Below are 14,187 nucleotides of genomic sequence, written 5' to 3'. Positions count from 1 at the left end.
TAAGAAATATTCCACCAAGACACTCGAAATGGGCTTCATGCATTGTTCTTATGTAGGGTCTCAAGCCCGGGTCTCCAGCATGACGAGACCACTAACCACTACCCTACCTGACCTAATTACTGAAGACCGATGTTCCTGTTCCTCCAAAGCCAAATCCACCATTTTCCACAAATACACCTCCTTCAAATTTAAGCGACTGTTTGCTGTTGGTATTTTTAAAACGTTCTGGAGAGACAAAGCGAACGTTTTTATTTAACACTTAAGATTTATTTGAAGTATGGGCGTTGTTTACTTTTGTTTTCTACTGAGGCGTATTCGTTCTGTTCCTCGACCCTGTTTCCTTAGAGCGAAATACATGTCATATATCGTGGGTCTGTGTTTCGGTATGGGAGTAACCACATTTATAGTGCTAAACTCGCTTTGAGGAGCGGGACCTTGGATATCAGGCCTGTCTCCGTGTCACGGAGTCATTGTCCGCCGAACCGCGATGGTGTCCTCGTAGAGATCTCCCTGGAACGATTCCTGCAAGAGCCCCAAGCCGTCATGGAGTGGGAGGGTTAGCGGTAGCTAATTGGTGGAGATTGACCAAAGCCCCACGGCTTCGCACATAATCATATCCTCGATAGTTAAGAATATGCTTAAATCTGTATCTCAAGGCCAGGGGAAGGTGCCACGGGTTTATGACCTTGTTATTCCGGCATAAGAAGACTTTAGTGGATTCGGAAAGTCGTTAGTCGGGAGTTGTTCCTTTATGGTGGTCTAACGGCTACTTCAACCTCCATATGGTCACAAATGATCGTTAGTATTTCGGTTGTGTTATGATTATTATTATCATTTTATTAGTGTTAGCATTCTTGCGAGGCATAAATTACCATTCACTTGAGAACGGTACTTCCTGTTTCTGCTGCCACTACCTGACACTGACTGCATGTAATGCAAAACCCGTCACACAAAGATAGAATATTTGTAGTATAAATGAATAATGCCTCGGATGTTAGTTTCCAATCAAACGTGTTAGCATAGTGTGTTTTGCTCCTATTGTCCTGTGAGAGCTTGAGGTGGCAATATCAATGATTCAGTGAGCTCCAGTCTGTTTCGGTGAAGATGCAATGGCGCCAATTTCGTATGTATGAATACTTTTATCAGTTTTAAATAATATATCAACATTTCCACATTTGAAGGAGTAACAGACTGAAACACTGAAGATAAAATTTTAACAATTTAGACTAGAGAAACTCTCTTAACCTGATATGCGTCAAGCTAGATCTGTGTCAAGGCCGGCGTAATAGTTCATGTCAAGTAAATATGACGCTAATTAAATAACCAACAACATAGACGCTTTTCAACTCTTGGGCTTAATGCTTATTAATTTGAGTGTCTATATTTATGGGTATCGGATTATGTCGAAATGAAAAGATTATAACAAGGAATTACGATCAATTTAATCGTATACAATCAAGTAAATGAAACCCGATGACGAGATTGAACTTCCGGGCGCCGGTTCATCGGCGATACTCAGAATTATGGCATAAGCCTGTTTATCACGAAACACATGGGTTCTGTTAGTTGATGAATCCAACCGCCAGAATATTTAGTGGCGAGATTAGCCAGTTCATAACAAGCATATTATATAGTCCTACCTCGTGCTTATCACTCCGCGATATTTACACAGGGCCCTGGTGTTATAGGTCGTAGGTAACGGCTGCGGTCGGCGCGGATATGGTGTGCTTGAAAGTGCTTATATCTGTTGAACATGTATTCAATGTTAACACGTGGAGAGATTGTTGTTGGGGCAGTATGGAAGGAGAATTCAAGCCAGCTGTAAGTAGGGTATATTTCGTGATTCGTCTTTATCACCGTTCACGAAATCACACATTATGTCTCCCTGATCGTGTCTTTCACCGAAACACACCGTAATATTACTGGAATGTTCAAAATGACGTTAAACGCTCACTCACTCACTCTTGAGATGTGTGCTCCTCATCTATGTTGATCATTGTTTCATCACCTCCCGCGCCCCGTACACCAGATCGTTCATGGAAGTCGTCCACCGTTGACGTGAATGTCGCTGAAGTTGCAGCTGGACTTGTAGCAAGTGCCTCAGGATATGCTGTTCGATCTGTCATAAGATATTAGTATCATTCCAGGATATGCCAAACTGATTAATGAGACTTGGAAAGTTGTTGACCCAGAGAGATATATGAATATCTCTCTCAGACGTTCAGCTATCGCTCACATAAATTCTTTAACATCTTAAATGATATATATCAGATATATGGTATATCTGACATATATTCTTTAAGGCTTGGTTGATCAACTGTCTCTGACGTGGTATATCTGATATATCTTCTTTAAGGCTTGGTTGATCAACTACCTCTGACGTAATATATCTGATATATGTTCTTTAAGGCTTGGTTAATTAACTGCCTCTGACGTAGTATATCCGATATATGTTAAGGCTTGGTTGATCGACTGTCTCTTATGTAGTATATCTAATATATGTTTTTTTAAGACTTGGTTGATCAACTATATCTGACGTGGCATTTCTGATACATGTTGTATAAGGCTTGGTTGACAAACTGTCTCTTACGTAGTATATCTGATATGTGTTCTTTAAGGCTTGGTTGGATTAAAAGGCTTTTGCTGACATGTGTTCCTGAAGGCGTGGTGGAATTAACAACCTATGGCATGGTACAGTTTACACATTTCACAAAGACGTGGTATTGCCATGTGTAGGCATGGCCATGGCGTGACTGAAAATATACTCCAGATAAAACTCCATGTACAGGATCATTGTTTATGACGCACGCATAACTCTACAAAACCACAGACTTGGGAAATGACATCCTCTTTTTCACTAGAGAATGGCTGAAACGCGTACCAGCACACGGTGCCTGAGGAGGTGAGCACGTGGTGACAGCATGTCCGGTAACACGCTGGGGTCAGATTGCTGGCATATAAGAAAAAAATCGTTGCTTCTAACAATATTTTCGATTTTTTGTTTGCTAATTAAGACAACAGCTGTTGACCACGTAACAGCACGCAAGTCGGTGGCCTCTACACGCACTGTGATCTGACCTTCATGCCGACCGACAACCGAAATTGTTTTGTCATAAAAATTCATTTTCGATGACAGTGTGTCATGTACGCTTAATGAGATATGGATAGGCGTTGTCAGTGTTGAGTTTACGGGTTGGTGACTGGTGCGTCCCTTTGTCTTGTGCGTGCGTGCGTGAGTGAATGACGCTTTAATCTTCTGCAATTCCAAATATCCCCCTACATCTCCCACTCGGGATACGATGGTATACTAAACCAGCCAGGCCACAGTTGCCTGTAAATGTGAGAGAAATCCATGGAGGTTAAACTGGTTGTGCTTCTTGTCAACTTCATTCTTGTAAAACTTTGTTTAAATATCACTTGTGTTGAGAGATTAAACCTTGAAACACATGAAACCACCTACAGTGGCCAGCAACAAACAGACCCTCTTTTACAGTTTGTTGGCCAAGTCTCACCTGAACCAAGCTGTACATTTTCTAAATTTCGGCGTTACAGGCACAACTCGTCAAGGACACAACCTGTACAAATAAACACCCAAATTACCCCCGCTTAAGTCATTCCTCGGAAGCGTAATGTTTTTAGGTAAATGACTCAAGCGTAGGATAAATATCGTGACAAGGTGCTGCTAAGGGCCAGGCTGGCACCCTCACACCTGGCTGAGAAACCACAAGGTCGCACGTGAGCGTCCCGGAACCCTGGTAACGTAATGTTCGACGTCATGTAGATCAGATAGCATCTCGCGTAACACCTGGGGTTAACACGGATGTAAGGTGATGGTATCTTGGGGTCAGTCAGTACATTAATTACCCTACAAGTCACACACTAAGGTAATATATCGCTGGTTGTAATCTACCCCGGGGTAGAGCAAGGGGAGGGTCATCTCACGTCATTGTTGTCCCTTCCCCGGGTCATCGAGCGTTGACCTTACATACAGACGTAGATCTAGTTCATTTGAAAAGAAATGGAGCCATTTCAGAGAAGATCGGATAGGTTTTTCAAAAGAATATGTTTTAATAAATGGGATTACCTTGCTGTGATAATGTATAAATGGTACTACCCCATGTTTTGAATATTCTGTATTAACAAAGAATCAGGTAGAAAACCAGAACCAGCCGGGTGTAGCGGTAAGTCCGGGTTGTAGCTATTTATTTGAAGTAGCGTCCTGGGGCGTAAAGTCTACCTTTATAGGTTTTATTTTGCGCTGTGATAAACAAACGATTGTTGTAAAAGCTTTTTGCGCCCTGAATCTGTTTTGTAGTATCGTGATTTAATTTCACACTCGACGTACTATTCTTGAAAGTTGGAGTTCATATGTCTTAATGGCGGCGTGCTGTGCCGGTGATGGCGCATGGGTTTGTCAAGGAATAGAGTCACTTTATTACTGTTGTATGCATGGTTAAATAGATATACTACTCAAAATAAGTTAAGGACCATCCTATTCTTCGGGATTACTATAGGTAATCTATCGTGTCATGACATCTTAACTTTATAGTCATAAATGTTAAGTACATAACCTTAAATGCAAAATGCAAATACATAACTGTCATTATGGTGTTTGAAAGCGGGTCACTGAGCTGTAGATACAGGTTTAAATGACACTTGGGAGTTGGATGGTACAGACAATGATAGACCATCACCGTTGATCAACGAAACATTCCAATCTGTTATTGGCAGGAACCAGTAGAACCATTAAGTCGTCCTACACAGAGTGTAAAACTCCACAGTGTAAATCTATTACCTATTAATTCTCCAATATTCTTATGCTGATATCAACATCTATCCGATACCAGGACATTTTTCTCTGGTGTCCGATCGGCTTGATCATATATGATTATGTAATGTCGTGTCCGCCAACATGTTTCACCATCGGATGGCATTAGGTTGAACTTTACTGACCTTACTTTGATAGATGAAACAATACATCCATCCAACGAAAAACAAACAAAACCACAACAAACAACAACAATAACAACAACAAAAACCCAGCAAACAAAACAACAACAAAACAAAAAAACAACAACAAACAATCAAAAAACCCAAAAGAAAACAACATCATAAGTAAAAAATATGGACTTGACCAAATATTAACCCTAACAATGCAAATCCTCAATGACAATAAACACAACTTGTAAGAAAGAATTCGAATTAGCTTGCGTTAAAACCATAACATCCCAAAATCATGACCAAACATCGTCGACTTTATTGTGTTTCACTATCAACTCATTTTCATAGTATTTGTAATTTAGTGGGATTTCACTCACAGAACTACCGTTATTCACATCCATTCTCAACACCAAGATGATTAAGTAGTTCTCAACGTGTTCAATGGACAAAGCCAATAGCGATGACAGTGAAGCACTTATCCCACGATACAGTCCTCCACAAAACCCCTGTTACACGACATGCGAGGGATTAAATTAATTTAGTGTTACCCCTTATTTATTGTTCCTATTTCTGATCCCCTTACTGCATCCATCCCAGCCGGTTTCTTTTCACCCTGATCCGATCACTAAAATACGCTTACAGCCGACCTTTTCCACTTTAACCACCACCCCCACCTCCATGCTCAGAAGGACCTGCACAAAAGCGTACGCGGTCCTCTTCACGATTTGGGGTCCTCATCCTGCTCCAGGCATCTCTGGTCTCCGTGCCAATGATCTACTTGGTGTAATTAAGTAGACAAAGTATTGATTCAGACCCGAGTTTCCGCGACAAAGTGACTTGAGTGCTAAGCCTCTTTCGCCTGGCTGCTGCATTGATTGTGATCAGCATTGGCAGTCAATCTGTGAGCGCGAGATGTCACCACTGGGCTACACATCCCCTGTGACTGCTCTGCTCATCCCCTTACACTCTGATCAAAGATGATGTCTTTTTTCTGATGATACATAGTTGTTAGGCAGAATTAAACACCAGTCGTAACACTGATGGCATATCGGTCCAGAGAGTTTACTTTTGATTCCCGCACGTATATAAAAACACATGAAGATGCACGGATAGGCTTAAACATCACAAACAAAGCGGGCTTTTAATCTTGTCGGGATCTTTCACAAGGAACAGCACCACCAGCAGCAATACCGATCACGACTTCATCTACAACGGCTTAATGAGATGCTGTGATCAAACGTAAACTCAGAGATGCAACCACGCCTTGCACGGCGACTATGCATTTAGAGCAAATGAGTTTTCTACCACGATACCGTGCGATCGTTTCGCGATCTTATTGTACAGCTCAGGTTCGGAGATAGATATCCACTTCATCCATATTATCTGCCAGGCTGACTCCGTAACTTATCCTTTAATGGAAAGATGTAATAAACGTTGGCTCGTATGAACATCTTTTTCAAAGCTGTTTTACGGAACCTTAGCTATATGAAATCAATCCTTGATAATACTAATCATCTAACCGAAAGCATGTTTTAGCTAATAAAAACTTGTGCACATAATGGGTTAATTCAATTCAACGGAACACCAGATATCGCTATCATTTACTAATGTCATTAAGATCACTTATTATCGACACAGTTTCTGAAAATATTTTCAACTTCACAGCAACGTGACCAAAGATTACTCATTAGCTTCATCCAACCTTTTCTGCGCTCAAACAACTCTTTGTAATTGCGTTACATATATATTAATCTAAGAAAATTTAATCATACATAGAAGATAAATTGCAATTCCTACTATAACTTGAGATATTGCCTCAGATGTTCTGCCGATAGCATGAAACTCGCACCACACTATATAAAGCGTATTGTCTTAATACGGCATCTCGGTGGAACATATTTCCCAGGATGCTTGGACAAAGGCAGCCGTAATTGGGTTAATTCAGCTTCCAGATCAATGTTAACCACAGTCTCCGATTGATCCGGGATCCGGATCTGGATAATCATGTATAGAAATAGCCATGAATACAGAGTGCAAAAGACTGTTCTCCAGTTATTACCGGTGCTCCAGTTGTTTGCGTTGTTAGAGGTAAGCACTGGCTTGAATGAGTATAGGTCTTGTAACACCGCCTCGTTCCATCGATCTCAGCTCTTCACCATTGTAGTCCGGCGTCTCTCATAGCTGGGGGATGTTTATATACAGCCGTGCTATACAGGTAGTTGATTCTACTCGTGTCTAATGGCTTGGTGTTTGATAGTCTCCGAAATGTGATCCAGTCAGGTTGATTTTTGGATTAATAATTGGGAAAATATCGACGTTAAACTCACTCACTCACTCACTCACTCACTCTCTCACTCACTGACAACTCACTTACATCAAATTGTTTTACAATCAATTTGTCTTATCCTACATTGTCGATGAATCGGAGATTGTGGTCCTAAGCTGTGAAGTCGTTTAGCGTATTGATCCTACGAAAATTGACCCTAAAGCACTTTGATAGAGTGAGCTCAACTGGTCGATGAGCCAGATATACTACACGGAAACAATGAGTTCGAATCCAAACATGAGAAAATAGGAAACCAATGATTATCAGTCGTCAGCTAAAGTTTTCATTCACTTAAAATATTCAAGTTCACATTTACCCGAACGTGCGTGTGGGATATGTTAGATATGTGAGATACTTCGAGTAAAGGAAAGTACACAACCATGTTGGAAGGTGGCTTGAATGAAAGCAGTATTCAATTGCGCTCTACGTAGTGTGGGGATAATATGCTCGCAGGTCAGACAAGAAACGTTTCATAATATTTGGATCAAACGCAAAATTCAAGTGCATAGTTTCATTTGTCCGAGAGAAGAACGAGTGAACGTCCGGATCGATAATGCTTCTCACAGATGCGACAAACTGTATCGAGTGGTCAGACTCGCTGACTTGATTGATTCTTGATGCATGTCATCGTGTCCTATTTGGATAGATCGATGTTCATGATGTCAGCCACTCGTTCGTCTGGTCCAGATAGGCGAAAAGGACGGAATATTCTGGAGTACGATGGCAAACAAATACAAAAACAAGACTGCTTTTATTAAATACATGACGACATTGCATTATGGAGAACGTTTCTCATATTACTGTTTCTTATTCTCTCATGTTGGTCATGTGACCAGCCTAGCAACATCCCTAACAACAATGTAATATACCACACAGCAACACGCTCTGTTTGGAATGATTCCATCCGGCCCCATTGCTGTAGTGAAGACTGCCAATGTAATCCTACCATCATCTCAAAGGCGTCACTCAGAGACGGGTCTGCTGCAGCAGTCAGGCCCGTCAACAACGGTATAGTGTGATACTGTGCTGCACGTATACTTCCTCCATAGAGACAGGGGAATTGGTTACCTCAGATCTGCAATCAACTCAGTTGATAATGACAATTAACACAACACGTTGAAGTTTTGCTGGGATGTTGTCGAAATATTGCCAGAATATTGATGACATGTTTCTGAAATATTGTCGCAATGGATTCTAAATGTTTCTGAAATAGCGCTTGAATATTGTTAGAATAGTTACATTGATGTTTCTTTGATTTGTTCCCGTGATTGAGTACAAGCATATATATTAAGACCATGAGTGGACATATTCATGATCAAAGTTCATCAACAGTTAGATAATTATGATCTAAACAACAAATATATACTCAAGTTACATTGCAGATTACATCAGAGCTTGAAAATTGAGGATAAACGAAACCATTTGTCATCAAAAGTATTGTTCATTCTGGATATGAATTCTTCGACAATGTAAATGTCTTTCAAAACTTTTAAGAAATTATTGATTTTTGAAATACTTTTTTTATAGTGCAAGGATATATATGTCTTTTAGCAGAAAATATGATGTGTTTTAGCAAAGGTTTATTTTCGAAAACTCCAAACCAAACCTTGGATGTTTTTTTAAAAATATTTTGGGAATATACTTGCTTGGATATTGCTGGTAAAATGTTATAATTATTTGGCATATTGCTTGAATGCTGTCTGCAAGGGAGGACAGAGTCCCTTTACTAGTTCTAGTAAAGGTAACGGGTACGCTTTCATAAAAATAGGAGAACCTGAACTTGGATAGGAAGTATAAGCGTTAGCAAGGACAGACATGTTATGAACTCACCGCCATTTCTCTTTATCACCACCCCGTAACACAACACATGGGATGCACGTGCACAACGCAGTCGCCCCCATACACAAGCACGAGCATTCGTGATTTTCACGGTTTCCACAACCATCACACAGTTGTTTGTGTTAGTTACTAGCCGTTCTATTTTTTGTTTGAAAATGAAAATCGTACACATGCAAATTTCGCGTCATACACTGGTCATCAACTATGGTCATAAGGAAATACAAATAGTGATGTACTCGAACACCGTCGCATATTATCATATCAACATTGACTGACCCCGATGTATCTCATAATTTTTCAATCGCAAAGTAAAAGTGAAGTTCTCTACTTTTGTTAAGAGTACACAACATGGGAATCATTGATGGAAATTCCGTACTTCCAGACGTACGCTCTCAGAGCATGACAAACAAAGTATCTTCATTTTCATCCTTGATGAAATTTAAAAATATTCTGTGAACCTTTATATTTACTAAAGATAATTTACCAGATTCCACTTTTCAGATACTAACTGTAGTAATAGAGACGCTTCAACAGTATATTAATCCTTTGTTTATATTTCTTCTTACGCGGATAACCTAAGAATAGTTTCATGAGAAATAAATGAAATAACGGTCTGATTAAAGTACAATAAGACTATAATTCAGATATGGCTACAATGTTTCCAGAACCATTTACTGCCAAATGACGTAAACAACTGCTCTCCTAGTGAAGGTCACCTCGAACTCTGTACCAGAGCTATGAGCTGTGAGCTACCCAGAGGCGACAGAAGCGAGTCTTCTCGACGCCGGAGAGGATTAATGAGGATCAGTTTATTGGCGATTTCAGCAGTGTATCAATATTGCCCTTTACGAATCGAAATGTTTACTCTTTGATTGGCTAGGCGGTACTTCTGTGAATTTCATTCTCTCCGTGCTAGGTGTTGTCTGCCTGTAAATGATTAATGAATGTGTAGCGAGCTTGGAACGTAGCATTCAATTACATAATGGCGCTTTCAATTCGGAAATCCAGTGTCACACTAGTACATGTCTGTTGTGTGATATGCGTTGTTTGATATTCATTCTCTTGCTAACTTTGTGCGTTGCAAATGGAACCCAATTTCCATGATATTACTGATATTAAGTTAATTTGCTATTGAGGATAATCTGTGTCATCCAGGGACGCAATAAACCAAAGTAGATATATTCGCAACAGAATGCCAAATGAAGGGTAAATATCGATTTCGAAACATCGAAGTTTGAATGCATTTCCAGTATTGTGCAAATAACAGTTTAAAACTTTGATCTTCGAGTTATCCACCCTTCGAGACGTATCATTCCGAAATACCATCAAAGATTTTAGGTGAACGTTAAAAATACATCATCTTCGAACAACTCATGTTGCTGTCACTAGGATTTGACTACAGCGTTAAATTTTATTATAGCACACTACGGGGGCTACATTATCGGTTTCGTGTGCCAAAACTTGCTAAATATAGTAACACTATTTGCGTTTCCATTTTTTTGGTATTCTTGGTATGATGGGTTATGATGTGGTCGTGCATATAACAATCCATCGCTTTACATCAAACTGTTCTTCTAAGCGTGAAATCCGAAACCTGGCGGCGTTTCATATCGCCCACAGCAGCTACTGCACTAATCCTTCTGCACAGCGCATGTCAGAGTTTTGATGAATGTGGATGTGGAAAGTTCACGATGTTTATGTGTATTATGATAAGCATATATTTATCCAATGAAATTTATGTGCGCTAGTTGCTGACAGATGAGACGTGAGTGGCAATGAAATAATGAATAAATTATCGCACTGGCCCAGTTATGCCAGACAGTGACATTTGAAATCCACCTTCTTTGTGAATTTATGAATTTTCGCATATCCGCGGTTATTGAAGTAATAACAACAATATCCATTGAAGTAGCGCAATCCCAATATATATCAGCTTCCCAAAAGGAACCTGGCAACATCAGAAAGAATCACTGCCAGGAATTCGTTTCAGTTGTTGAACTGTATAGTGAATGATGACATTTTCCATTAAGGTCTTTATCTTAAACCAATCCGGATCTTGACTGGCAATGCATCGATCTATGTTCGTAGCAATAATCTTTTCTAGTGCGGTGTTAAATACAAACAAACAAGTCTCGTATCAGACGTGTTATCGCTATAAATGATAGTAATTAACTTCGTCCGAATCCGCTTGTAGTAGGTTTGAATCCCAGATCACCCCGGTTCTTGCAGGTTTGGTGACCTAAATCCTTAGACTTTCCTTCCGTCTGATTCACGTGATGTTTTCAACAGAACAATGTTATCATAGTGTAGTTTCATAAGAATATTTCATGTTTATCTAACAATGTCTCTTCTCTCTGCAGGCGACAGATGCCGACCACACTTCCGGGTCAGGTGACCATCGAGAAGACCCCAAGCTACTTCGTCACCCGTGAAGTTCCCAAGAAGGTCTTCAACATGTCCAAGGGCGTAAAACTGATTGTGGTAGTTAGGGACCCGGTGACTCGTGCAATATCAGACTACACTCAGTCCTTCACAAAAAGGCCTTATTTAAAACCTTTTGAGCAAATGGCTTTCATAGACAACACGACCCGCCTTGTCGACACCAAGTGGGGTGCTGTGAGGATTGGAGTTTATGCCAAACACGTGGAACGTTGGTTGAGGTATTTCCCGTTGGAACAAATGCATTTCGTGAGTGGGGAAAACTTGATATCTGATCCTGCAGGAGAGATGGCTAAGGTTCAGGATTTCCTTGGCCTGAAACGGATAATTACTGATAAGCATTTCTACCTCAACCAGACCAGAGGATTCCCTTGTCTGAAAAAGCCTGAAGGTAGTGGAAGACCTCATTGCTTAGGCAAAACCAAGGGTCGTCGTCATCCTCACGTCGATCCTGACGTAGTTCAGAGACTGAGAGACTTTTACCGTCCTTTTAATCTGAAGTTTTATCAAATGGTGAAACAAGACTTCGGCTGGACGTGACCCGGACGGTCATAAGTCTAGTTATTGACCGCTGTCACGTCCCGTCTTCATGACGTGTCATAAAGAACGCTGTTTTGTGTTGACGGCGATGCCTTATGTTGACAAGGTTGGAGCATGTGTTGACCGTGGGATGGTCTAATGCAAGGCATACGCAACAGGGATCTGGTCTGAATGGCGCCTGTCCCCAGGTCGGGATGTGTGCTTAGGCCCTCCGCAAATTGAAACAATGAAGCACACTGTGAGGTGTCTCACGACTGTGCAAGCCATGGAAATAGATTTCACACCAAGTCTACTGGCAAATGCAAACAAGGGTTTCAGTGAAGACACTTACAGTGAGGGGCAAATATGTTCATTGTTTGTCCCCATAACACTTTTTTCATGTCTGTGGCACTATTAGGTGTAATCGGAACACGACTACCGGGCAGGCCAAAAAAGCATTTCGTCAAACCTTTGAACTCCGAGATACAGATACATAGTTCTGTCCACATGCATAACAAAATGTTGTTGGCATCTATTAAAATGCAGTGCTATGTATATTATGGCTTTGATTATATTAAGTCTTTTGTAGTAAGTGACATGAAATTAATTTAATTTATTTTGAAAATTATCATTTTGACAAAAGCTATACTACAGCTTGTATAATCATGCAAATGTTTATGATATTGTGTGAAATGTAAAATCAAACTATTGATATACAGAGTGCTGAATACCTTTAAAATAGTCCGGAAGTGGTTCAGGTCAATGTGTCAGACGTAGTTAGGACCTTGATGGAACTTACCAATATCTGGATATGTTTCGTTGAAAACTATCTGCAGTTGCTGTACGTCATCGCTTTGCTGGGCCCGTGCTTTCGTCATCTACAAGTGATTTTACCCTTTCAGACCTTCGGAGTCACTCAAAACTAGGGACCAACAACATGGCTGTTTCATTAGTGTCTTGCTTTTGTTACAATAACGTTTTGAAGACGAGGTGATACTCAACCTTATGTCAATGGATATAAAACCACTTGAAGCATATGTGTCTCCATACATTCGCTGCTAATTCGAGACTTATCATCTTATGTGACGACAAAACCAACGATGACGTCGGTTCACGCGTGACGTTTATTCTTGTTGCCATAGTAACATACCGGAAGCAGTGATCTAGCTGACTCACTGTAACCCTTATTCCGCTAAAGGCAACTCTGACGCTTAGACAAGTACACGTTGTGAAATGTCTACGCAAGGTTAAGCTATCTCCATTTGTATATGGTGTTAAAACAGACTTACTTCAGCCGAGTCAAACACACTCGTCAAATGCCATCGTATCTTGCCAGTAAAAACAGTCATTATTATAACTTCCACGCTTACTGAACTTTGTCCTGTTTCATTGGGTAGTGGGACATCACATGATAAGGTGATGGGTCACGTGACCCCATCATTTCAACGTGACGTCGTTATGTAGATACGACCACTCGTTATCACTTGAAACTTATGGTGCTATCATTTGTATTTATTTATTATTAAGTGTATATACAATGTAAAGTGATTTCCATGAAATCAAAGTAAACATTCACTGCTTGTACAGACATTGTAAGAGTGGGTATTTTGACCGTTGGAAGTGTTGCTAACATCGTTCCAAGTTCAGTAGGGACTTCAAGGACCGAGTCCATTTCGACCTGAAATCCATTCTATTACCAGGATATGACGAACAGAAAATAAATGAAGGAAACTGTACATTGGTTAGTACATGTTTATAATCTAGAAATATGTAGCTTATACCACGTGATACCGACTGACCAGTGGGAGATGCATGTTGATATTGTTCTTGTTATGAGGAAATAAATCACATATTTTCAACAGAAACAAGCTTTTGTTTTTGTGTGTCTATTTCATGCACCATCGAATGAGAATATGTCGAACACGATGAAGAAGACCAGTTCGTTTATCCGTATATAGTATCACCGTGCTAACTGGAGACTCCGGTTGTCTCGAATTACGGATAACTCGAATATTTGAAGTGTCTGGCTATCCACACCGTTCTAATTTCGCATTCTCAATGATACAACACGTTCCGCTATTTTTGATGTACCCGAATCCGACTCTATGTACGAGTATATTGAA

The 14,187-nt window shown here is 40.3% G+C and overlaps 1 protein-coding gene across 3 annotated transcripts in view; it reads left to right on the top strand.

Annotated features, from left to right (window-relative positions):
* The window catches only part of LOC137283663 (heparan sulfate glucosamine 3-O-sulfotransferase 6-like), a 44,622-nt gene extending 30,693 nt beyond the window's left edge, over positions 1-13,929 (top strand). For all 3 annotated transcript variants that reach the window (XM_067815294.1, XM_067815293.1, XM_067815292.1), the window contains one exon: positions 11,467-13,929. In XM_067815294.1, coding sequence (XP_067671395.1) covers positions 11,467-12,085 — 619 coding nt within the window. In that variant the 3' untranslated portion in view covers positions 12,086-13,929. The remainder of the gene's footprint in view (positions 1-11,466) is intronic.
* The last annotated feature ends 258 nt before the right edge of the window (positions 13,930-14,187 follow it).

The sequence above is a fragment of the Haliotis asinina genome, chromosome 5 (assembly GCF_037392515.1).
Source record: "Haliotis asinina isolate JCU_RB_2024 chromosome 5, JCU_Hal_asi_v2, whole genome shotgun sequence".
Lineage (NCBI taxonomy): Eukaryota > Metazoa > Mollusca > Gastropoda > Lepetellida > Haliotidae > Haliotis > Haliotis asinina.
Note: the sequence above shows the minus strand (reverse complement) of the source record. Positions and strands in the feature narration are given on the sequence as shown.